Here is a 26,933-nt window from a genome sequence, read left to right as displayed (position 1 = left end):
CTCGCACCACATCCTGACACCAATTTGTGGTCCCAAGTACCTTGGCATCACCTCTAAGGCATTCAATGCTTTTTACATCAGGTAATAGTACTGAAGAAATTGTAGCTCAGCAAATTTGATCAGTTCTATATTTCTCACAGTGTTTTCCAGAAGATAACTGCTGTGTTGTCTTTAATGTTGGCAATAGTTGCACTTTCTTTGATTGTTTGACATCTCACTGACTGATTTGAACAGGCTCCTTTTCTGAGCTGAATGAGATATTTATGTGCCACCTGTTCCTTTTGCTTTTCCAAAGTTATCTATTTCACATAGGTTGAGACCAAATTTACCACCCATTCTGTTACAGTTTGGTATGCCATGATCCCAGCCAGTGTATAACACCATGACATACACACTCACATGGTTAGTGGTCTGTGTGATAGAGACTGGTCCATACGGGAGGTGTAAATGGACAGACAGTTGATCAATGCCCCCTCTGTCCATGGCCACAGTTATCAGTCTTATTTACCATGTGCTCATCTGGATAGGCACTGGTTTACCAATCAATGGCAAGGGCATGTTATATGGTGCCGCTTATTATGAGAGGATTGGGACACAGGAACTAGGAAGCTTTTTGTCAGCTGTATCAGACCTTGGTAAGACTCGGTCTGTGTGTTCTTTCAGTTTCAGTCTCCTTACCAAAGGAAGGATGTAGTTGTCAGAAAGGAAGTTTGACAAAGATTCATAGATTGATTCTGGTGATGTCAGGAGAGCTGGAGGAGACTGGAATATTCTCAGCATTTGGAAGAAAGAGGAGAGATGTCATCGAAAATTTTAATGTTCCTTTAGGATTTATGAGTTCTTTAAGAGCTTAAGATCAAGGAAGTTGTTTCATTGTCAGAGGAGTCTTGGACCACAGGACATGGATTCAGATTGGGGCCAAGATGAGGAGATATTTTATTTTATAGGCACACCCGACTGAATGAAGAAAAGTGCTGGTTACTCAATTTTCCACAATTTTAAACAACATTTTCAGACAAAAATCGTAATCTTCATTAGAGTAAAATATTTCTATTGTTTTGAAGTGGGTTGTTTATTATTATTTAGCTTCCCTCCTGAAATCACTAATTCATTTCACTGCATATTTATTTGACATCTTCATATTGTCAATATGTTAAAAAATTGCCTTGTGTTTGACCACATGTTTGTGCATTGAGTTAATATCACCACCAGGGGTCACAGTATAGAAATCAAAAGTCTTCCAATTATCCAACATGTTTTATGGTCAACAAATGTGTGACGGAATTCTGCAGATCCAGACACGAAGACACATCTATGTTGTAATGGTTTTTAAATGGTTTTGCAGCCTGTTGCTATAATGTGTGCATATTATTTCTCAGTGGTCTGTCGTCAAGGAGTTGGCATGTTAACCATTTTCTTCATGAAACATTGGTAGTTGCTGGGGAGTGGAGAGGTATTGTTGATTCTGTGATTCATCTCCGCTGAGATTAGCAGCCACCTCGTTTCCACATCAAGGCCTCAATGTCCTCTGGTCACTCCAGACAGAGGCAACACAGATTTGTGGATCCCGTCTATAACACAAACACAACACGGACCTGTGGATTCCTTCACAAGCCCAGGGACACTCATGCACTCACTCCAGAACATTAGCACAGACCCAAGTTTCACGACTATTCTCTTTGACAAGTAGACCCATTTGGGACTTTACATAAACCATCTCCAGACACGGCTGTTTATGGAGTCAAAGAAGTTACATTACTGAAAATATTCCACTAAATTGACCAAAAATTAAAATGTAGATTGTTCCTAAAATATATCTTAAATATGTAAAAGTTCAGAACCAGCATGAAAATATTTCCACCAAATATGACAATTGTGATTCACATTTTGAACTTCCAGTATCTGCTTAATCTGTTCAGTCATAGCCAATAGCCAATAGGTGCAGGAGTAGACCATTCGGCCCTTCAAGCCAGCCCCTTCATAGCCACAGAGTCCTAGATTGACAGAACATGGTCCAACTTGTACACGCCCCCCAAGCTGCCCCATCTACACCTGTCCCACCTGCCCACTTTCGGCCCTTATCCCTCTAAACATGTACCTGCTCAAATGCCTTTTAAATGTTGTTATAGTCCCTGCCTCAACTACCACCTCTGGCAGCTTGTTCCATACACACACCACCCTCTATATGAAAGAGGTACCCCTTAGGTTCCTATTAAATCTTTCCCCTCTCACCTTAAACCTATGTCCTCTAGTTCTCCATTCCCCTACTTTGGGTAAAAGACTCTGTGTATTTGCCCTATCCATTCCTCTCATGATTTTATACACCTCTATAAGATCACCCATCAGTCTCTGCGCTCCAAGGAATATAGTCTAAGCCAGCCCAACTCCCTACAGCTCAGACCCTCAATCCCTGGCAACACCCTCATAAATCTCTGACCACTTCCCAGACCAACATGGAGGTCCCCATCTGTTCCTGTAGGACAATGATGGACCTTGCCTGACGAGGACAATGCAAGTAGATGTGATGCACAGTGATATCACCAGCACACGTCCCCTGACAACTCCACTCTAAACTCTCAAAGTAGCTTTGTTTTAATGATGTTACAAGTGAGCATGATGTTCTTCCTGAGATATGTATTGACACACTCAAAAACAGAAATAATGCTTCACAATTAATAAATCAGTGAGCCGGGGAAGATTGATCGGAAGGCTACATGTACCTGCCACATGGCTTGGACTCAACGCTCAACTCTCCACACTAACCTGAACACAATCAGGATGGTGAAAGCTGCTGGACCAAACTAGCCCACATCAGACAGTAAGGTCCAAGTGGTGATGACACGTGGCAAAGGTGTTGAACCCCCGGCATGGGGGCGGCTTCCACTGAGGCTGAAGAAGGGTCTCGACCCAAAATGTCACCTATTCCTTCTTTCCAGGGATGCTGCCTGTCCTGCTGAGTTACTCCAGCATTTTGCATCTATTTCCATTGAGGCAAGACTGGGCTGAGGAACTTTAATGATTCAGGACATTTAAAAGACTCTTATTAAATATTTATAACTTTAAAATTCCAAAAAATTACTTTAAACATTTGAAAAATTAATTTTAATTACATAAAATATAAAAATGATTAAAAAGCAAAGTAAGATAAAGTAAAAATAACTACTTTCCACACTGCCTCTGTAGGTATGGGATCTGGGGGGGGGTGTTTGGGGTCCAAAGCCAGGTTTAGTCGGGTGCAGGGTCCGAGTGAGGCTGGTGGGTGTCGGCAATACCAGGCACAGCCATCCAGCCAAGGGCAGCTGTGGCACATCTGTCTCTCAGTCCTGGACTCCAACTGTTCAAGCCTCAGCAAGCATACTGAAAACTCAATCCCTTTAGCTAAATAAGTTCCTCACAATACTTATAGTGTCCCAATATTTTAAAGCAACTCCCTATTTATTATTCTTCTGTAGTTCCATGCAGATCATCCATCAGATGAATTCTCTCAGATCTTCTGACCAGCTGCTTGTACATAAGCCAGCACATGTATGATATTAGTTTCTTATCAAAGTCTTCATGATTTCATCTTCAGTACTGGGCCAATAGAAGGCAGGATGGACAATGGAGATGAAAATAAAGACTTTCATTGATTACTTAAAACTGTTCCAACAACAATGCCTTTCTTACATTCACAATCTGATCACAACCTGATCACAATCTGATGGACGGGAAAGGAATGGAGGGTTATGGTCTGAGTGCAGGTAGATGGGACTAGGGGAGAATACGTGTTCGGCACGGACTAGAAGGGTCGAGATGGCCTGTTTCCGTGCTGTAATTGTTATATGGTTATATTGACATTGCCAGAAAACCTTTCAAACTCTTTTCATGAAAAGCTGTCAGATGTTATTGAACTAATGGTTTAAGGAGTGCAGATTTGTTCCATGTAGTTAATTTTTGCACTTTTACCTTCCTCTCTGGAGTGTTTCATTCATTTATAAATGCAGATAGACATAAAATGCTGGAGTAACTCAGCGGGTCAGGCAGCATCTGTGGAGAACATGGATAGGTGACGTTTTGGATCGGGACCCTTCGGACTGATTGTAGGGGGAGAAGAAAGCTGGAAGAGAGGAGAGGTGGGACAAAGCCTGGCAGGTATTAGGTGATACAGGTGATGGTGGGGAGTTTGATAGGCAGATGGTTGTAACAAAGGCCAGGGATCAAGGTGAGTGACATTAAGGCATGATGCTGGAGGTGTTGGTGAGCGAGAGGTCACTGCAGTTCATGACATCTGTCCCATGGATTTCGAGGGCTTTGCAGAAACACAGTCTTGGTACCTTTCTGGTCGTTAGGCACCTGCTGCAGGATGCCTACAGGTCTGGAACCGAGAGGAGGACAACATGCCTACAGGTCTGGAACCGAGAGAAGGACAAGAAGCACAAACACTGATTTCCATGTGGACATTTCTGCTGTCATCTCAACAACAAACCGGCATTTTATAAAACAAGCGGAATTGGATAAAAAGCTGCTGTCTTTCAGTCAAGAAACCTGACAAATGTGTCCAGGTGCCATTTCAGTGGTGCAAGGTATGAGAGAAATGCTGGAGTACAGGACCGATTCATTGTCTGGGCTTGGCCAAGCACTGCCCCAAATCCACAGGCTAGTGTGGACCCCCTGCCCGACACCACCACTGGCCTCTGGAGTTATTGATGGGACATCTCGGCTCTCTGGTGTAAGCCCATCATTTGATCCATTTCAATCTGTCGTTTTAAAGTGTCACACAGTGTCTCATTCATTATTCCATTAACTAGAGCATTTTCATAAATCATACCAAATAGGATGACATAAAGAGATATCATTCACCTGAAACATGAACCTCACATGAACCTTCACAGATGCTGCCTGACAAACCAAGCATTATCAATATTAGGGTCACAATGTGATATTCTGTTACGATGCTCTGCTTTCAGCTTCCATTGTTGATTTCTGTTGGTTTCCATTTAGTGAAAGCTATCTTTGCCTCATATGTATCCCAGTCTAGACTAGTTTTACAAAACTAATGATTGACTGATTAAAGCTCGTGTGTCCATTGATTTAATTCCTTCCCTGGAATGGCTGTTTGCATTAGTTTTAGCTGTGACTTTCATTACGGTGTTTTTTGTCTGGTTTCTGCTTTCTTACACAAAGTAAACTCTCAATTTCATTTAGTGTTGGATATATTATTTTCTCCACCTGACATATTTTATTGCCAACTCTATTAACTGGAAACTCTCGGGGATTTGTAACTTATTTCAAACACTAAAGATTGCCATAAATCACGACAGATTTAATATCCCATGAAGCTAATCTGGTTCATCACTGAATGAGCAGAGAAGCACCTAGCAAGATACGGCTGTAGACAAACATGCTGGAGAAACTCAGCGGGTGAGGCAGCATCTATGGAGCGAAGGATGTGAGGGTGGGGGGGCGGGAAGAAGAAAGGAAGAGGTGGAGACATTGGGCAGAGGGAGAGCTGAGAAGGGGAGGAGAAAGTAGGGACTACCTTGAAATTAGTGTAAACTGTTCAAGCGAAATATGAGGTGCTGCTCCTCCAATTTACGGTGGTCCTCACTCTGGCCATGGAGGAGGCCCAGGACAGAAAGGTCGGATTCGGAATGGGAGGGAGAGTTGAAGTGCTGAGCCACCGGGAGATCAGGTTGGTTAATGCGAACCAAGTGGAGGCGCTGGGCGAAGCGATCGCCAAGCCTACGCTTGGGCTCACCGATGTAGAGAAGCTGACACCTAGAGCAGTGGATGCAATAGATGAGGTTGGAGGAGGTGCAGCTGAACCTCTGACTCACCTGGAAAGACTGCTTGGGTCCTTGAATGGAGTCAAGAGGGGGAGGTAAAGGGACAAGTGTAGCATTTCCTGCGGTTGCAAGGGAAAGTGCCAGGGGAGGGGGTGGTTTGGGTGGGAAGGGACGAATTGACCAGGGAGTTATGGAGGGATCGGTCTCTGCGGAAAGCAGACAGGGGAGGAGATGGGAAGATGTGGCCAATGGTGGGATCCCGTTGGAGGTGGCGAAAGTGTTGGAGGATTATTTGTTGTATGTGACGATGGGTAGGATACTTCCACCATTTTTGTCTACCTTCGATTTTCCAGCATCTGCAGTTCGTTCTTTAGCAAGGTGTGCCTGCTACTTCCTAGTGGGAAGATCCAGAAGTGAAATTCAGTCTGTGCTGTTCTGGGCTTCCTTTGAAGGAGTGCCCATCGATGTTAGATATTGAGCGGTTAATTTAGATCCATGAAGCGCAATTGTTACCTTTCCTTATTTTTATAGAGCAGATTAATCTTGTCTGGTTGCATTGAAGCTGCCCCACCCTCACATCTTTCCCTGCATCGCTGGTTCTGTGGTGAATGGTCCATGCATTCTGTTCCCACTAGGCTCCATGGATTCTTACAGGAATCTCTGTCTAAATAACAGAATTAAAGATTCAGCAAAGTTTAGAACTATCAGACACTGGGGGAATGTATCTTTGGATCTGTAACTAAAAAAGACAACATTGGTTCATGGTTAAAATCACTTGATTTCTCACCCATTTGCTTCTTGACAATGGAATCGTGTGTGAAAATAGGGGCCTCATCAAACTCTGCTTCAAAAGTATCCATTTATAGACGGCATGAATATGGAATTGTATCCAGACATTTTGAATGAGGTTGGGTTCTTTATGTTGAACCTTTGAACCCTCTTGACCAAGTGGACCATTGATGGAAGTCAGAAGAACTGCAGAACTGGAAATAAAAACAGAAACTCCTGAGCTTTTCTGGCCGTTTTTGTGATGATATTTTAGAGATTTACTCCAGCACGTTTGTGTGTTTTTTGTGTTAAGTTGAGACGTGCCCAATGTTGTCTAAGTTAGGATGTGAACATAATCATGTCTTTGAGTTTTGTTCATTCTGCAGCTCAATATATAGTATACTGATGATGATGTGTCCTGTGCTTGCAATCTAATGCTAACACATTCTGTGGGAGGAGGAGGGGGAGGAGGGTGCTAGTTGGGGGGGAGGGGGTGGGGGAGGTGGGGGAAGAGGGTGCTAGTTGGGGGGAGGGGTGGGGGGAGATGGGGGGAGGAGGGTGCTAGTTGGGGGGGAGGGGGTGGGGGGTGGTGGGGGAGGAGGGTGCTAGTTGGGGGGGAGGGGGTGGGGGAGGAGGGGGCTAGTTGGGGGGAGGGGGTGGGGGGAGATGGGGGAGGAGGGTGCTAGTTGGGGGGGAGGGGTGGGGGGAGATGGGGGGAGGAGGGTGCTAGTTGGGGGGGAGAGGTGGGGGAGGAGGGTGCTAGTTGGGGGGAGGGGTGGGGGGAGATGGGGGAGGAGGGTGCTAGTTGGGGGGAGAGGGTGGGGGGAGATGGGGGGAGGAGGGTGCTAGTTGCGGGGAGGGGGTGGGGGGAGATGGGGGAGGAGGGTGCTAGTTGGGGGGGAGGGGTGGGGGAGATGGGGGGAGGAGGGTGCTAGTTGCGGGGGAGGGGATGGGGGAAGGTGGGGGAGGAGGGTGCTAGTTGCGGGGGAAGGTGGGGGGGTACATGAGCTCCTATGGTTGCAAGGCGTTCACTGCATTGACTGCATTGACTGCATCGACCGCATTGAGCTGAGGTTCATTCCAAGAATCTGATGTCGTCATTTCAATGAGTTCCCAACTCCACGCAAGGGCCAGTGACTGAAGAGCAGGTTTCTGTCTCTGCTCTTTATCTGATGATTCATATTTCTCATTCTCATAGATGTTCATGAATGAAACGAATGCAAACTACTTTTAGTAAACTGTCTTCAATACTCTACTTTGCACAGCCAAAGCTACCTTGCATCAGTCAGTGAGTCTATCCACAGGAGTCTTGATTGCCTGGATACTGTGGATCTGAACTCGGCAAACTTCCATGGATGGAATGAAGACGACATGGGAAGCACAGACACCCTCAAATCCAACCTTATTAACCAGGTGTGTGTCCCTGAAGGTAAACAGTCGCAGGTGGGGTGGGATGGAATATCTCACCTGGCTTGACTTTCCAATTGATCCCATTCAGTCAATTGTCGCAAAGAGAAGTTTGGATTGTTTGTGATTTCAATCTGTCGTGGCCTGGAGCTACCAAACCAGTTATCGCATCACTTATGCATTTCACCCATCTTTGGAGCATTTAATACGCATGCATTTTGTCCCAACAAATCAGGGATGTTCAAATAAAGGACAAGACATTGAGACATCTTTGCTTCATGAAGTCCCAGATCTCAACAAAAACAGTCAGGCACAACATTCGTTCTCTAATCCAGATTCACCAGGTTGACATTTTTAGAAGTCAGGACTTTTTAAACCATCACATCTCTTGCTGCACCTCCTCCCACATCAAGTCCTTGGATAATGCTCTCTTCCTGGATGCATGCTCATCCCCCTAAACCCCTGAATGCTCTCTCGTTCCTTTGTGGTCTGACTAAAGTCACAAATCACAGTTAGTAGGGATTTGGTGGGTGACAACACTGACACTAATGGCTCTTGTCCTTCCTGGCTGTGTTAGCATTCCTTCCTTCTGAGATTCTAAATGAAGATTATTGCAGGTGTTGGTCCATTTGCCACTTTCAGCCACAGATAACTATCTCTCTCCACACTACCAGTGCTGCAACCAACCCACTGAGTGACCTTTAATCTATTAACGGAATCCATGCTGAGAAGATCCAAGGCTCCATACCAAGGAACCCTTCTGTCCCACTTTGTTGCATGGCCTCAACACTATCTTTACAATGCAACTCTTTGGCCAGCTATTCACTGACACTCGAGATACTCTACATCTGTGTGGGCTTATGGAGTTACGTAACTCTGCAGGAAGTGTCATCGCGACTTTACCAAATGTCCTCGAATTGACAATTACCAAAGTGATTTCAAATAAATAGACTTTGTAAATGTTTTATTTTTCAATTCATATTCATTTTACTTCATTATGTTTCCTTTCAAGGAGCAAGAAATGGATTTTAGCAATCAGTATGAGAACATCTGTGAGCCGGTCTTCAACGAGGTGGATTTGCAGGCTGTGGATGCCCTTGATCTGCCCATTCCTGGCTGTTTCCGCTCAAGAAGCCACAGCTATCTCAGAGCAATACAGGCTGGCTGCTCTCAGGATGATGACAATGTCTCTGTCCGCTCAGTGTCTCCCCCACCTATAACAACCACAGTTAGAACCATGCAAACCAACACCAGTAAGTACTACTCTAACTACCACTAAGTACATATTCCTACTTGGAAACGGTCAAAGATGAGCTGTCTAAATTATTTGATGTCACTTTTGAGTACAGAAACGTTTGGTGCATCAGATACCAGCTGCTAGAGATGACAGTCCCTGGCATATTGTTTGCATCCTCGCAGTCAGACGGTCTGATCTTTCAACAACAATAAATGTCCATTTGTTAGATCCCCTTCATGGGCAGGAAGCAAATTATATCCCAGGGTGATCACCATTGATTCTATTTATGGATATTATTTAAAATTAATGAACATTGATGGCTTTTAATGATTTTGTTTTTTCCGTTTAATCTGAAAATAGTGTAAATGTTAATAAGTTATTTGCTCTGCTGGTGGGTTTAGAGTGATGTTAATATTTGCTTAGTTTATTGTGTGAGGTGAATGTAGAATGCAAACATAGACCTGGAAAAACAATAGTCGTTTAATGCATGAATCTTTTAAATGAGTCTTGCACTTCAAGCATGTGTCAGTGAAGGAAAATGGGTAAAATGCAGTACTGATTTTGTGGTTTTAAAAAGAAATCAAAATGTTAATGGTGCATTTTATACGGATGTAAGTAACGACTGAGGGATCTGTTGGTGCATGATGATCTGCTTTGTACTGTCGAAGAGACTCTTACACACTGACAAGGCTTGAGCTTTGGACTGGATTTTAACATGTTTGAAAAATGTTGGTGTTGGTCACATTGTGTTACATTGCAAAGTTCAACACTGTAATATTCTATCATTTGTCTTCTCACATGTACTGATTCTGTGATATAAAAAAGCACAATCTTCATTAAAACAAGTATATTTCTTTTTAAATTATGAAATAAATGTTATAAATATTATTTTCTCTTGATCTCCTGAAGGCATTGCTTAAAACATGAGGCATAATAGATGTTATTCTATTTGCATTCAATGTTTACTGATATTTTGTTCAGATGTGGAACATTAGAATGCTTACTTTCTGGAATTCTACTTGTTTAGCAGAGTAAGCTACCTTTTCTATTGTACAATATATTTGTGTATTATTTATTATAGCAAAAACCAAACAGTTGTCATGACATATCCCTTCACGTGCCTCCATCACTCATGGTGATGGGGAGGTGACAACGATGGATGGTGAATGAAGTTATCGACCATCGATGGTTCCAAGTGACAGCCATTTACCTTCCTACGCCCAGATCGGCAGAGCACTGGATGCATCATCTCGGGCTATTATTTTGATGTCATTACTAGTTAGTCTTTTTGCTGTCCAAAAAAATGTGACCAAATGTTTACAAACTAACACAAACGATGTGGTACTTGTGTAATGAAACTACACAGTGACAGAACTATGGGCCGGTGATGCTGCCTCAGCATTGACGGAATCTGCCTGGTTTACTAAGATAATTCTGCCATGAGGGTGTGTGTGTGAGGGTGGATGTTACATAGCCCAGCAGTGGACATAAACATCCACAACACCTGGGGGGTGGAATTGATCCTCAGTAGCATCTGATAAACCACATTCAATACCGTAATGTGTACATATTGACTGCTACTTCCAGAACTGGGCTTCAGTAGTATAATTGGAACCAAATGGTTACGGTTAGAGGCATGATACAATGCCCAGCCTGGTAAACAGTTAACGTTAAGTGCTCACTGCCAGAGGTGAATCTCCATACCTTTACCTGCATCGGAATATACCTGTTTAAACCTGCCGAGGAGAACCAAGGCCTTTATTTTGAGATTGTAAGAGCCCTCCATGAAACAAAAATACTGAATCGAGTTCCTGATGGTATAAACTCAGAGGAAGTGGAACTTGTCAATGAGAAGTATGCAATAATGCAATTGTGTTCTGCCTCGAATCTGCAGAATAGAATATCGATAATGGATGTCTGAATATTCACGGTGTTAATGAACCTCACCTTAATGATCATAAAAATGAAACATTTGCTGGAAAAGTGATTGCGGGATGAATCCCAACCACTAACCATGAGCAAGGCGACATTACCGGCCAATAGTTGATTGTCTATTGTCATATTGTCTATTATCATGATACTGGATCAATAACTGGGTGTCTAGGTTCGCCTACCTGCCTGGAGCCAGTAGGTCGTATCTACAGCTGTTCTTTGGCTGAGGACCATATTGCCGGTGGGGTTTCTGCTAACTCGGACACACATGGGCTACGGCCTGGAGCATTCTATCCAATGCTCAGAGCTTGTTCACCTCCAGTCGAACATTTTACAACCGAGTTAGGAAATTCATCTTTCATTATAGATGCAAATGTTGGCCTCACTTTACAAGTTCACGTCAGGATGGACTGGTAATTGAAAGTCAAAATGTAATCTTAGTTATGTCAGAGTTCATATTTCAAATATGAGCAAAAGCTGAGAATTTTAATATTGTATAATAAAGGAGTTTGTGTTAGGTGGATTTGCATTTCAAAATACCACCATGAACAGGAAATAACTTAAATATAAGCAGAACATCAAATATCACAAATTAATTTACGGTAGTTCTGCACAAAGGCTTCCATCACTTCTATTACACTCAATATCTATTAGTTTAGAAAGATCTTACTCTGATTACAAATATTCTTAAGCACAATAACACGAGGAATGCCTTATTCTTGGGGCACCGGACAGGGGAGGTTGTTGAGGAACAGCTCCCCACGTCAAATGTTTAATGTTCTCCCCGAATATGAAACCATTAACCCGAAGCCATTAACAGCACTGAAACATCAAAGTATTTGCTGGTATTTTTCAGATTTGTAAGTTGAATATTTCTGCATGTTTAAGAGTCCATCAGGACATTTTAACAGACAATATGAAATCTGTGCATATATGTTTATTAGTATGAATCTCGTGTGATACTCCTGTATTGATTAAGCTGCTTGATGTGAGTTCCAATGGAAGAGTTTCAAATTGCATTTAAAGGATCAAAACAGATTATCTTTCAGTGTAGAAGTTAATAGCCCTGTCCCACAGTACAAGTTCATTCCAAGAGCTCTCCCGAGTTTAAAAAAAATCAAACTCGTGGTAAGCACGGAGAATGAACGTAGCGGGTACGTCGGAGCTCGGGGACGTCTCTTAGCGCTAACGGCAGGTAGTCGGGAAGACTCGCTAACGGCAGGTACTCGGGAAGACTCGTGAAGATTTTTCAACTTGATGAAAAATGTCCACGAGAGCCCCGGGTACCGACGAGTGGCCATTACCGTAAATCTCCGAGTTCGAATCAGGGCAAACTCGGGAGAACTCTTGGAATGAACTCGTACTGTGGGACAGGGCTTTAACTTGAGGAGTGCAGCCAAGTGAGTGACAAGGTCAGGCAAAGGTGAGTCTGGCTACTTTAACCCAGGCTTGGCAAGTCTGGTTGGACTGGTTACAGGGGTTAACTCACATAATTCTGCCTCTAACTGCACCTTTTACCAAAGTACTTCAGTGATCACGCCACACATCAGTCAATGATGATTGCTATGATACTCTCTATCATCTGAGCTTCAGAAACTGCTCCAACCATTGTGTGTGTTTATAGTTACAGAAGATACATGGCAAGGCCCTGTGAATATTGCATGGTGCATGGGCAGGGTGTATCCTGTCAATATTGCATGGTGCATGGAGCATGGTGCACGGTGCATGGAGCATGGAGCATGGAGCATGGTGCATGGTGCATGGTCCATGGGCAGGGTGTATCCTGTCAATATTGCATGGAGCATGGAGCATGGTGCATGGAGCATGGTCCATGGGCAGGGTGCTCTGAGTTTAGTTTAGTTTAGAGATACAGTGTGGAAACAGGCCCTTTGGCCCACCGAGTCCGCACCGACCTGCGATCCCTGCACATCTGCAAGCTTCTGTAAACAACTCTACCGCTGCGCCACCATGCCTGGCCAAAACTAAAAAGGAAGAGAAAATGTCATCATGATCTCAGCAGTGGCCAGGTGGAGATTGTCGTCGATTGTTGTCGGGGGAGACCTGTTTTACCTGATCTAGGGCTGACCTCCATGCTGGAGCTGCCTCCTGGCTGAGCGTGGATACTGGGGAGGAAGAAGGAGTTGGAGATGGGACCTCATTGCCGGGAAGATGATGGCAATAATCGTAGTCATTGAAAACCAGGACTTAAGAAGAGATGAAGGAGAATGATGGCACAAAGCTGTCTGGGAAGAGATGAAGGAGAATGATGGCACAAAGGTGTCTGGATTTCTCTAACAGAGATGCAATAACATTACTGTTCTGGCCCACAAACAGAACATTAGAACGACTCACGTGGTTAGTCTGTCTCCAGTCCTGGATCTAGATGCTGCCAACTTTAGCCAGGGAGATCAACTCACAACCGAATGGTCCAACATAAAGAAGGAAATTGACAACCATTGTGATCTTGTTACTGTCCGTGTCCTTTTGTTGTCTGCATTGCATGGTGTGAACTGATTGCCGCTGCATGCATCTGCAGTTCTGCAGTGACACAATTAACCAAGTGCCAGAGGATGTTGCAGGAGTGTGTGTGTGAGGGTGGATGTTACATATGTGTGACTGAATAGTTAGTCACAATCTGAGACAGATCCCAGTGTCAATGAGCTGTCTTCTTACTTCATTCTAATTATGTCCACACCTCCTTGCCAAATCTGATTTAACCATAACCTCAATAAACATCTTCTGTTAAACTTTAAAAGTGTAAGAAGAATACAAAGGTGGCCAATAGACACCTGACACTACTTTAGAAAATGCCTTCTGACCTGAAATGTTATCCATCCATGTTCACTGGAGATGCTGCCTGACCATCTCAGTTACTCCAGCACTTTGTGACTTTCTTTGGTAAACCACCATCTGCAGTCACTGTGCCAACATTTTCATAGATGCAGCTGCTCATGGCATGGAAGTTTCCATCTTACTCGGATGAGTCATATTTTCCTAATGATGAAGATTGCATATTAATATTTATAATGTTTATGTACATTTCTCTTTAATATAATCTATTTACTGACAGAGTGCAATATTGGCAGCTACTCCAGAAATATGATCTGAGTTTTTTGTTTAACATTTCAGCTTGAATGAAACAAGATAATTGTTTCAGACAGAATCCTGAATCTTGATTTGTGATCCCACAGAGTCCCAGTGGAAAACCTTTGTTTTGAACATCAGAAATAATACTTTAGATATACAATCTATAGCCGCTATTTTGCAGATAGCAATATTTTGGAAACAGTAATGTGACCTTTAGTTTTGGCCTTGTTATTGAAGGGAGGATTGGTGACCAAGATACAAGAGAATGTTCTGCACTCCCTCAAATAGCAGCATGCAAATAGTGATGAGCACCTGAGGAGACCACAGTTGAAGGACAACAGTTCCAGCAACACTACACTTCCACTCATTCACAATAACATCAACAGTTGGAAGCCACAACACTGTCTATTCCAGTGACCAGTGCTGAACAAGCATTTAAATATTTTCCAGAAGTCTGAAATGGAAATGCAGCAAATAAAAATCACCTGAAGAAAGACAATAGACAATAGGTGCAGGAGTAGGCCATTCGGCCCTTCGAGCCAGCACCGCCATTCAATATGATCGTGGCTGTTCATCCCCAATCAGTACCCTGTTTATACCTTCTCCCCATATCCCCTGACTCCGCTATTTTTAAGAGCCCTATCTAGCTCTCTCTTGAAAGTATCCAGAGAACCGGCCTCCACCGCCCTCTGAGGCAGAGAATTCCACAGACTCACAACTCTCTGTGTGAAAAAGTGTTTCCTCATCTCCGTTCTAAATGGCTCACCCCTTATTCTTAAACTGTGGCCCCTGGTTCCGGAAAAGAGAAAAAGCATGAAGCTAAACCCACTCAAGCTCTTGTATAAAGTGAACTGGATTAAAGGAGGGAAGTATTGGGAAGTGTTACTGAAGAAGTAAAGTCATACAGTGTTGAAACTTGCCCATGCCAACAAAACTGCCCTATCTACCCTGCCCATGTTTGGCCCATATTCCTCTAACCTTTCCCTATCCATGTACAAGTGTCACTTGACAATCTTTTGTTTAATATTAATTCATCGTTATTTTCTGTACTTCATTGAGAATTTTATTAGGAGTTAGTTTAATACTCCTGTGAGAAGCTTGTCACAGCATTGAATGCCACGGTTAAATCCTACATAGGTTGCACATCTAAGTGAAACTGACAGGATTACACCATGACAAGAACAGTCTCCTTCATTACAGGAAGTTTAAGATCCAATGTGCTTATTGCCATGGCCCAGTTCACCATGGAACAACTCTCTTCATTACTCTCAAGATGTCAAGCCACAGGTAACCAACAATGATACACTTCTTACTTATTTTACAGTTTCTAAATTAGTGGCAGATAGAAAGCCATTAATTCACTGGAGAATTTGCTGCAGATATTTAGATTCTCCTTATCCTCCCTGAACTAAGACTGATTTTCTGAACGACATCAAATTTGAATATTTATTTCTGAGTAATTGATGGGATCTATGGTGACATCACGTGACAAATGTACTTGTTCAGACGGATCTATCATCTCCTTGTGTCTGAGCTTCGAGCCTGCTAACTATTTCCCAGATCCACAATGAAGATACAAAACTAAGCAATCTCAACTTATTTCTTTCAATAAGTACGATCGGCCAGTCTAGAAAACTAGGAAGATTCAGTGTGTGTTGGACTATGTCTGTTTTATGTGATATTTCTAGAACTTTGCCCTTTTCTGTTTATGCCTCAGTTTTGTGGAACTCTGGTGTTTTTGCTGTAAACCAACCCAGCAAAGACTGTCCAAATACCTGACCTCTGTCCCTGATGCCAAGGAACCAGTTCGCTGCATTCTTTAACTAGATGCATCTCCTGTTAAAGTTGCAGGCTTTAATGTCAAAAGAGGAATGTCAGAAAAATGATAACTAGACAGAAACCAACACACATCAGCCAGACAGCCTCCACAATGAGGGAAGGTTCACCTGCAAAGTCTACGCTCTTGACCCCCTGAAGGATGACACGGACATTGGGAAAGCAGTGTCATGGCGAGATAAACAACAATCTGACAAAGTCACAAACTCACCCCGGCAATCTCCTCAAACTCTCTGGTAAACTCCTGTAGGCCAGCTCTTCAGAGTTGGGAGCACAGTGGGGTGGTGTGGAGAGGGAGTTGTCCCAAGGGTGGTGCTCATCATCATTGACCCCAAAGCCCAGGATGTTTCACAGCACAAGATTAGATTCTAGGAAGGAAGCCTCCTCCCAGCCACACGTGTCCAGAACGTCAGCTCCAATGTGAGCACTGCATGAGAGTGGAACAGGTCAACAGGCTGAACTCGGGGGGAGGGGGAAGGGGGGAGGGGGGGGGGGGGGGGGTGTTTGGGGGGCCAGTGAGAGGATCATTTGGACCATCATCACCTGTCTGATTCCTCAAAGATGGCACAACTGGGAAAACTACCAGCTTCAATCCAGACACCTTGGTGCTCTCTGTGTGGAGTTTGCATGTATTCCCTGTGGCTGTGAGTTCCTCTGACTGCAAAGGTTTCCTCCCACATTCCAAACATGTGCAGGTTGGTAGGGACAGCAAAAGCACAACATACATTCAAGATATTGAAAAATATTGATTATCCCTTATAATAATAATAATAATAATAATAATAGATGGGATTTATATAGCGCCTTTCTAATACTCAAGGCGCTTTACATCGCATTATTCATTCACTCCTCAGTCACACTCGGTGGTGGTAAGCTACTTCTGTAGCCACAGCTGCCCTGGGGCAGACTGACGGAAGCGTGGCTGCCAATCTGCGCCTACGGCCCCTCCGACCACCACCAATCACTCACACACATTCACACACATTCACACACAGGCAAAGGTGGGTGAAGTGTCTTGCCCAAGGACACAACGACAGTATGCACTCCAAGCGGGATTCGAACCGGCTACCTTCCGTTTGTCAGCTGAACACTTAGCCCATTGTGCCATCTGTCGTCCCTTACATCATCAGCAGCTGCTAATCATTTTCCATCCACTGTCTGATGTGTGATTGTTGGCAAGACCTTCACTAGGGTACATTTTGTGTTGTTTTCACTGAAAATCTTGATGTTGTTCTCTGGATTCACCTTGGCCTTGCTGGTACATCACATTATTCACAGGAGACGGCTACCATCTGACCCAGTGTCTGCTTCAACAATAATTAATTGAGTGAAATCCAGGTTAGCCGGGAAGTGGTGTTGGGTAAATTGAATGGATTAAAGGCCGATAAATCCCCAGGGCCAGATAGGCTGCATCCCAGAGTACTTAAGGAAGTAGCTCCAGAAATAGTGGATGCATTTGTAATAATCTTTCAAAACTCTTTAGATTCTGGAGTAGTTCCTGAGGATTGGCGGGTAGCAAACGTAACCCCACTTTTTAAGAAGGGAGGGAGAGAGAAAACGGGGAATTACAGACCAGTTAGTCTAACATCGGTAGTGGGGAAACTGCTAGGGTCAGTTATTAAAGATGGGATAGCAGCACATTTGGAAAGTGGTGAAATCATTGGACAAAGTCAGCATGGATTTACAAAAGGTAAATCATGTCTGACGAATCTTATAGATTTTTTGGAGGATGTAACTAGTAGCGTGGATAGGGGAGAACCAGTGGATGTGGTGTATCTGGACTTCCAGAAGGCTTTCAACAAGGTCCCACATAAGAGATTAGTATACAAACTTAAAGCACATGGCATTGGGGGTTCAGTATTGATGTGGATAGAGAACTGGCTGGCAAACAGGAAGCAAAGAGTAGGAGTAAACGGTTCCTTTTCACAATGGCAGGCAGTGACTAGTGGGGTACCGCAAGGCTCAGTGCTGGGACCCCAGCTATTTACAATATATATTAATGATCTGGATGAGGGAATTGAAGGCAATATCTCCAAGTTTGCGGATGACACTAAGCTGGGGGGCAGTGTTAGCTGTGAGGAGGATGCTAGGAGACTGCAAGGTGACTTGGATAGGCTGGGTGAGTGGGCAAATGTTTGGCAGATGCAGTATAATGTGGATAAATGTGAGGTTATCCATTTTGGTGGCAAAAACAGGAAAGCAGACTATTATCTAAATGGTGGCCGACTAGGAAAAGGGGAGATGCAGCGAGACCTGGGTGTCATGGTACACCAGTCATTGAAAGTGGGCATGCAGGTGCAGCAGGCAGTGAAGAAAGCGAATGGTATGTTAGCTTTCATAGCAAAAGGATTTGAGTATAGGAGCAGGGAGGTTCTACTGCAGTTGTACAGGGTCTTGGTGAGACCACACCTGGAGTATTGCGTACAGTTTTGGTCTCCAAATCTGAGGAAGGACATTATTGCCATAGAGGGAGTGCAGAGAAGGTTCACCAGACTGATTCCTGGGATGTCAGGACTGTCTTATGAAGAAAGACTGGATAGACTTGGTTTATACTCTCTAGAATTTAGGAGATTGAGAGGGGATCTTATAGAAACTTACAACATTCTTAAGGGGTTGGACAGGCTAGATGCAGGAAGATTGCTCCCGATGTTGGGGAAGTCCAGGACAAGGGGTCACAGCTTAAGGATAAGGGGGAAATCCTTTAAAACCGAGATGATAAGAACTTTTTTCACACAGAGAGTGGTGAATCTCTGGAACTCTCTGCCACAGAGGGTAGTCGAGGCCAGTTCATTGGCTATATTTAAGAGGGAGTTAGATGTGGCCCTTGTGGCTAAGGGGATCAGAGGGTATGGAGAGAAGGCAGGTACAGGATACTGAGTTGGATGATCAGCCATGATCATATTGAATGGCGGTGCAGGCTCGAAGGGCCGAATGGCCTACTCCTGCACCTAATTTCTATGTTTCTATGTTTCTATGAATGGGCTTCAAACTATATTCCTACAAAATGTCTGAAGGTGAATTCGAATCATTTCTTTCAACAAATGTTCCATAGAATTATCACCATGAATCGGCAATAAATCTCAAAATGAGCATTTCCACCATTTGCTTCCAGTACTACAGCTATCTATTACCAACTCATGGCCGACCAATTAATTGCTGAACTTGGATTGCCAACAAATATAATTCATTGTCCTTTGAGTTAAAACCAAGCTTCACAATCTCAGAATGACTTTGTGAACATTTCAGGATTCAGATCCTTTTAGTCAGACTACATACAATTTTATTTTTAAGTTAGTAAAATACTCAAAACTATAATTCCTTTTGAAGGAATAATTTCTCTGCTTAGCATTTTGTGAATAATGTGATGTATTGTGTTCTGTAAACCAGCGAGGCCAAGGTGAATCCAGAGAACATTGGTCATATAGATCATCATTAATCATTACTTTCATCAATAATTTGGCCACAGCAGTAAATCGACTAATTTTGTTAATGATACAAGTTAGTGCCCAGGAATCGTACTTTCAAACAAATCAATGGATTACAGGCTGATTAAAATAGTTCAGGAGAATGGGCCGGTGTGTAGCTGAACCTGAGGAGCAGCACAAATGTCCATTTAAACTTGGGAAACTCCAGGAATGTGCATGGGACAATGCAGAGGCAACGCATTAGATAATCTCGAGAGGGAACTGAAATTACAGGGGTGATCATGGGATGTAAGCTATTGTTGAATTGTAACTTGTATTGTTGGCAATTGTGATATTTCTGTCAAATGTACAAAATGCAACCCATTCCTTCTCTCCAGAGATGCTGCCTGTCCCGCTGAGTTACTCCAGCACTCTGTGAAATGTCACCTATCCATGTTCTCCACAGATGCTGCCTGACCCGCTGAGTTACTCCAGCACTCTGTGAAACGTCACCTATCCATGTTCTCAACAGATGCTGCCTGACCCGCTGTTACTCCAGCATTTTGTGTCTATCTTTGGTTCATTGTCATATTCAGCAGGGTGCAATGAAATTCCATGTTCATATGAAGCTCACAGAATAAACTGTATACACACAGTAATGATAAATACAATTGGCAGTGTAAAGCAGCAGAAAGGTGCAGGATTATGGAGCAAAAGCTGGGTTGATCTAATTCTTCTTAAAGTTCAGTAACACATGAAGCGGCAGCATTTCTAGGAAGGGGAAGTGAAAGAGGTGATTGGTTCAGGAGTCTCATCGCAGTGGGGAAGAAGCTGTTCATGTCTGGACATCCGGGCATTCAAGCTCCTGCATCTTCTCCCAGAAGGTAGAAGAGAGAAAAGGGAATGTCCAGGGTGGGAGTATTCTTGATGATACCTCCAGACTTCCTGATGCATCGCACTGTGAAGATGGACTGGATGGAAGGAAGTGCCGAGCCTGTGATGGACGGGGCTGTGTTCACCACTCTCTGCAGGTTCAGGTGGTCAAGGACAGAGCAGTGGCCAGACCAGGCTGAGATGCATCCTGTAAGAATTGTGGTTGTGAAGGGACCAGGTTATCATGTGGATCTCTGGGATCTTTCAGCTGCTGATCATCTCTGCAGTTGCTCCATTGGTCACCCCCCCGCTCTCCTGAGACAACCACCAGCCCTTTAATCTTGCTGACAGTGAGAGTTGAGTAGTGTTAGTAATCATTTTCAAGTTGAATAATGACTATGAGGGAATGTTCTAAAGACCATCCGGTTTTGGTGATGACCTTAGTATGGGATCTGGTGCACAGCAGCAAATGCACAAAGAGTGAAAAGATCAGCTGTTAAAGGATTGACCTAGAACCTGTGTCCTCTCTCAGTGACCCATGCTCAAACCCAGCCACAAACTGCTAGATGCCCCATCAGGTCTATTGTCCACCTGTCTGAAGAAGGATCCTCATCCAAAACATTGCCTGTCCATTCCTTCCACAGATGTGACCTGACCCTTGAGTTCCTCCAGCACTTTGACTTTGCTAAATGTTCCAGCATCTGCAGCCTCTTTTATCTCCAATGATGCGAAATCCCAAAGTGTGAGTTTCCACCGGCTCTGCCTCAACACTAATATTGTAAAGACCTGTGTATTTCCCGTTTAATATTTCCGCCTCGACTACCAGAGTAGTGAGTGGATACAAGAATGCTCAGATATGAAGAGAGTTGCTGACCAGTATTTCCTCACCGTGCTCAGTGACACGAGGTGGAGACCTTGCATGGTCGTTGTTGCAACAGAGCAGCTGGTCTTAGCATCAGCTGATAAAAGCTGACCTTGAAATAAGAAAAAGGATAAAACAGGCAGGTTCTTGGCTCCTGGATGCCATCTGGTGACCTTCTGCTGGGAACTGTGGCCGTGTGAATATGTATAACTCAAGATACTAAGCCTGCCCGACTAGACAATGTTTTCTTAATCTACTTGGCTCCATGCCACACCATACTACACAGCTCACTCACTGGGCTAAAGGAGATTCAATTCTCCACCCTGTTATTATTGGTGCTTATTTCCCTCTTGCATGACAGATGAGGATATGACTGTGTGGCTACGAGAGAGCAGAGTCTTGCTGGGGAATGTTTGCAGACACGTCTGTGGCTCGGAATGATTCAGCCTCGCGGTGGTAGCGGAAGCTGCAATGTGTCAACCAGCGAGTGATCAGTGGAACAAAGGTCTGGTCCTTCTGCAGATGTGACAAAGAAGACAGGGGACATTTTGTGGCTCAAGTTACAAGGTCTATAAATTAAACAAAATAATCATGAAGTCTTTACATCTGAAGCTACAAAGGTTAATTGTTGAAACAAGAAGCAACAGACGCTGGTTTACAAGATCTGCAGTTAATGGTGAATTGTCTGTCCATCAAATATCTCATTCATTGGTGGCTGGCATTCGTCAAACTGAGAGCAAAGCTGAATGTTGATAACGTTAGTGCAGGTCTTTGGTGATTGTAAGTCACATGATCAGCCTTCTGCCATCCAGCGGTTCAGAAACATCTGTAAATGGCAGGAACTGCCGAAGATGATTTGTTTTCCATTCCGGGAATATTTGGATAAGATGCAGTCTCTTCATTATTCGCAATGTTCACCCCGCTGGAACGGGCAGCTCTTTCCCGCACCTTCATGTAGAATTCATTGTAAACAGCACAAAGCAAAAAGCACAACATGTTCTTTGTTGTGATAATCCTAAAAGCTATCCATTGTGTCTGTAAATTTTATTAACTGATTTTTAAAGGGATAGGGGTGATTTCTGGCCCATTATGTGTGTTTCTGTTACTATCAGTGATGGATAAGAGTTGGTCATTTGGCTTCATCACAGCTCATTGGCTTGTAGCAAATCGTTGAGATATTTCCAAATCCGGCACTGTTCTAATTTTAAAATGCTTATCACCAAGGAAACTGGTGGAAAATATCCCAAACTGCAGGCTCTCTCTTCCCACAGATTATTCAGAAGATTTTCATGTCTTAATAAAAACAACAGTACACAGCAGCCAATTATTTATTAAGGAACTAAATTAGAATAATTACTTATTATTCTGATTTCAAAACAGTTGTGGAAGCTGCCAGAATGAATCCAGAATACATTTACAGATTGTATCATTATACTTAAATTAAAGCACTGAATATATTCATTACCAAGCAGTTAATATTGTGAGAAATCATCTTGCAAATAAATCAAGCAGAGAAACAATTTCAGAATGTAATGACCTTCATGTGAATGATTACGCAGAGAATGGAAGAAGGCAGACAATGTGAAGTTCAGCCAGTTATAGATGTCATTGCAATTCTTTCAGCTTGCTGCACCGTCTAACTAAAGTGTGATGTTTATTTCATCCTCCCACTTCTTTCTTTTATGTCTCCCTGTTTTCCCATCCTCCAGGGCCATTGCCTGCTATGTTTCCTTCACAATGCCTTGCCAAGGTTTTTGGAGCCCCTTCCTGTCACAACAGGAATCAAGCACCAAGCTGACATGCCGATGAAATCAGTTGCCCAGCTGGTCACCGCGCGCCCATGTTTAACTCTTGACCATCCCTGGGTGACAGGTCCATTTGTCAACGCTGTCCGTAATTCAGGAAAGACACAAAAATCTCTCCATACGACCACTCCACCTCCACAGTAAAATGAATGGCATCAGAAGTACATACACTTACCAAGAGTGGAGAGAGGAAACTAGTTCTGACGTTCAGAGGAATGGATGCCGGTCCGTCGGGCCAATAGACAATAGACAATAGGTGCAGGAGTAGAGGCCATTCAGCCCTTCGAGCCAGCACCGCCATTCAATGTGATCATGGCTGATCATCCCCAATCAGTACCCCGTTCCTGCTTTTTCCCCATATCCCCTGACTCCGCTATTTTTAAGAGCCCTATCTAGCTCTCTCTTGAAAGCAGCCAGAGATCCTGCCTCCACCGCCCTCTGAGGCAGAGAATTCCACAGACTCACAACTCTCTGTGAGAAAAAGTGTTTCCTCGTCTCCGTTCTAAATGGCTTACTCCTTATTCTTAAACTGGCCCCTGGTTCTGGACTCCCCCAACATTGGAAACATGTTTCCTGCCTCTAGCTTGTCCAAGCCCTGAACAATCTTATATGTTTCAATGAGATGCCCTCTCATCCTTCTGAACTCCAGAGTGTACAAGCCCAGCTGCTCCATTCTCTCAGCCTATGACAGTCCTGCCATCCCGGGAATTAACCTTGTAAACCTACGCTGCACTCCCTCAATAGCAAGAATGTCCTTCCTCAAATTAGGGGACCAAAACTGCACACAATACTCCAGATGTGGTCTCACTAGGGCTCTGTACAACTGCAGAATGACCTCTTTGCTCCTATATTCGATTCCTCATTTTATAAAGGCCAACATGCCATTCGCTTTCTGCACTGCCTGCTATACCTGCATGATTACTTTCATAGACTGATGTACAAGGACCCCCAGATCCCATTGTACTTCCCCTTTTCCCAACTTGACGCCATTTAAACAGTAATCTGCCTTCCTGTTTTTGCTACCAAAGTGGATAACCTCACATTTATCCGCATTACACTTCATCTGCCATGTATTTGCCCACTCCCCCAACCTGTCCAAGTCACCCTGCATTCTCATAGCATCCTCCTCACAGTTCACACGGCCACCCAGCTTTGTGTCATCTGCAAATTTGCTAATGTTACTTTGAATCCCTTCATCCAAATCATTGATGTATATTGTAAATTGCTGCGGTCAATCTCCTATGTGGGACCTTATCAAAGGCTTTCTGAAAGTCCAGGTACACTACATCCACTGGCTCTCCCTTGTCCATTTTCCTAGTTACATCTTCAAAAAATTCCAGAAGATTAGTCAAGCATGATTTCCCCTTCGTAAATCCATGCTGACTCGGACCGATCCTGTTACTGCTATCCAAATGTGTGGCTATCTCATCTATTATAATTGACTCCAGCATCTTCCCCACCATCAGGCTAACTTGTCTATAATTTCCCGTTTTTTCTCTCCCGCCTTTCTTAAAAAGTGGGATAACATTAGCTACCCTCCAATCCACAGGGCCTTTGAATGTGCTTGTGTTACGGGAGAACGGCCATGAACAGGGTGGCCATAAGGTGAGCATCCGTCACGAGGGAGAGGGGTCAGTCTCATTACAAGATGTGAACTGCCAAAAATATAGCTGCTGTCAACACTGGTATCAAAGTTCTTCCTTGAGTTATGTATAATTTCATTCTTTGGGGATTGCAAAATTAATTTTGGGGGGAGTCATTTTGCCACCTAGCCTCCTGCATTAGATCACGAGAATTGAGTAAATTCACTTTATTTCGGCCCAAATCATGTTGGCCACTGGCCTGTAGCTCCAGCCGCCAGCTTTGAGGTATTTGTGTCACTACATATCTTGGACACACATGTATCTGATGATAGCAGAAGTCTAGGATGAGCTGGAGATCCGAGCCAAACACATCTGACACTCCTCCCCATCAGCGGCCTCACTCCTAAACCATCTGTGTCAATGTGCAAAGGCAGAAAACATCCAGAGAGATCTCTTCTGCAGGAAGTGGATGACAGCTCCTTCAGATACATCCTCCTCTTCTGACTCACCCCAAAATAAGATGAAATAATTTGTTGATCTCTGATTCTTATGATCACGATTGATAAGCTTAATTACAGCGTCAGTACACAATTGGCCAGTAGGTGATGCTGCTCCTAATGTGCTTTGACATTCATGGTGGGATGACCCAACGGCAATATTCATTTCCTTTAATATAACTGCTCTGCATATCTCTCAGTGTTGGATCAAAGCTGGCCATGGGTCGGGGGTGACCATGGGTTGGGGGTAACCATGGGTCAAGGGCAACCGTGGGTCAAGGGCGACCGTGAGTCAAGGGTGACCATGGGTCAAGGGTGATCATGGGTTGGGGACGATCGTGGGTCAGGGGTGACCATGGGTCAAAGGTGACCATGGGTCAGGGGTGACCGTGGGTCAAGGGTGACCGTGGGTCAAGGCTGACCATGGGTCAAGGGTGATCATGGGTTGGGGGTGATCATGGGTCAAGGGTGACCGTGGGTCAAGGGTAACCATGGGTCAAGGCTGACCATGCCCATTCACCCGGTACTATCCGGATGCGGTGGTAGGCAGCATTTTAGCAAAATCATTATTGTTATTTAGTGCAGGTTTGTGAAAGGACCCTTGTGGCTTCTGCAGCTGTTCCTCTCCCTATGATTACCCAGTTACTCCAAGGACGAATAGCAGTTTTTTCTACAGTGAGCTGATTTTCTTAAAAATGATGGCCAAATAACAATCAGGCAATTAACAGATTTGCCTCACATTTACGCTTGGTGTCCTGTCTGATTTTCTGGCTGAGTTTTGAATGCCTACCCAAAGGTTCCAATTAATAATTATATAGTAGATGATATAGTATTCGGATGTCAAACTAATGTAATGGAATAACCCATGTAAAATAGTCATTTGTAGCTTTTCATTGGTGCTGCTTTTAAAACTGGATGTGAAGGAAACCATATTAGTTTCCTCCTTGCAATGAAGCCAAGACAAGTTCATGGATCCTTGGTTTGCCGTCTTGAAGTCAACAACCAGCTCCTTGGTCTTGCTGCACTGAGCAAGATAATCGTTCTTGCACCATTCTGTCCCTCTCCTGTACTGACTCATCATTACCCATTGTTCATCCAACACCAGTGATATGATCGGCAAATTTAAAAAGCATTTCTGCTTTTCTCCAGCTTCCCACTGATTGTCTCGGCAGTAATTCCTCAACCAGGGCATCGTCCGTAATTACTAGAACATTAGGTTGGTCTTGTTGAGGATATTAAATCCAGGCATCTTCCAAAAAGTTATTTTCAACCTTTGCTGCAACTTCAGAAACCTCTATTTCTTGATTACATGTCACTTACGTACACATGTCATCATATTGGACGTGTTGCTAGGAGACGTCTATGTTCTGTGCGCAGAATATAATGCATCTGTGGGTGTAAATGTAAAATAACTACAAATAATTTCACTTGTATCTGTAATACTGGTTTAGACAAAAAAAGACATTGTGCTGAAGTAACTCAGCAGGTCAGGGAACAACCGATACTGCCCGATCCACTGAGTTACTCCAGCACTTTGTGTCTTTTTTTGTATAAACCAGCATCTGCAGTTCCTTGTATCTCCTTTCTACTGCTCTACTGCAAACGTTCCTCAAGGTTTGCCTACTTTGAAGTAGTTCTCTGAAGAAAGGTCCTGACCTGAAACATCACCTGTTCTCCAATGATACTGCCTGAGTCGCTGAATTACTCCAGTACTTTGTGCCCTTTTTTGCATCTGTAATTGTTTAGATTCCTATTCATTATCGTAACCTTATTCCTCATGCTCTGAATGAGTAATGATCGTATCACGGTTGATCCTATTAAAATGTTAGAATTGAAATTCTATTTTATGTTGCACACTTTATTGAATTTTCCATGTC

General features: G+C 43.7%; 1 protein-coding gene across 1 annotated transcript in view; it reads left to right on the top strand.

The window, feature by feature from the left end:
* dlgap4 (DLG associated protein 4) overlaps window positions 1–26,933 on the top strand; it is a 246,338-nt gene that overhangs the window by 145,324 nt on the left and 74,081 nt on the right. The window contains exons 5-6 of the mRNA XM_033041285.1: window positions 7,799–7,946; window positions 8,953–9,193. Of these exons, the coding sequence (XP_032897176.1) occupies window positions 7,799–7,946; window positions 8,953–9,193 (389 nt within the window). The remainder of the gene's footprint in view (window positions 1–7,798; window positions 7,947–8,952; window positions 9,194–26,933) is intronic.

The sequence above is a fragment of the Amblyraja radiata genome, chromosome 23 (genome assembly GCF_010909765.2).
Source record: "Amblyraja radiata isolate CabotCenter1 chromosome 23, sAmbRad1.1.pri, whole genome shotgun sequence".
Taxonomy (NCBI): Eukaryota; Metazoa; Chordata; class Chondrichthyes; order Rajiformes; family Rajidae; genus Amblyraja; species Amblyraja radiata.
Note: the sequence above shows the minus strand (reverse complement) of the source record. Positions and strands in the feature narration are given on the sequence as shown.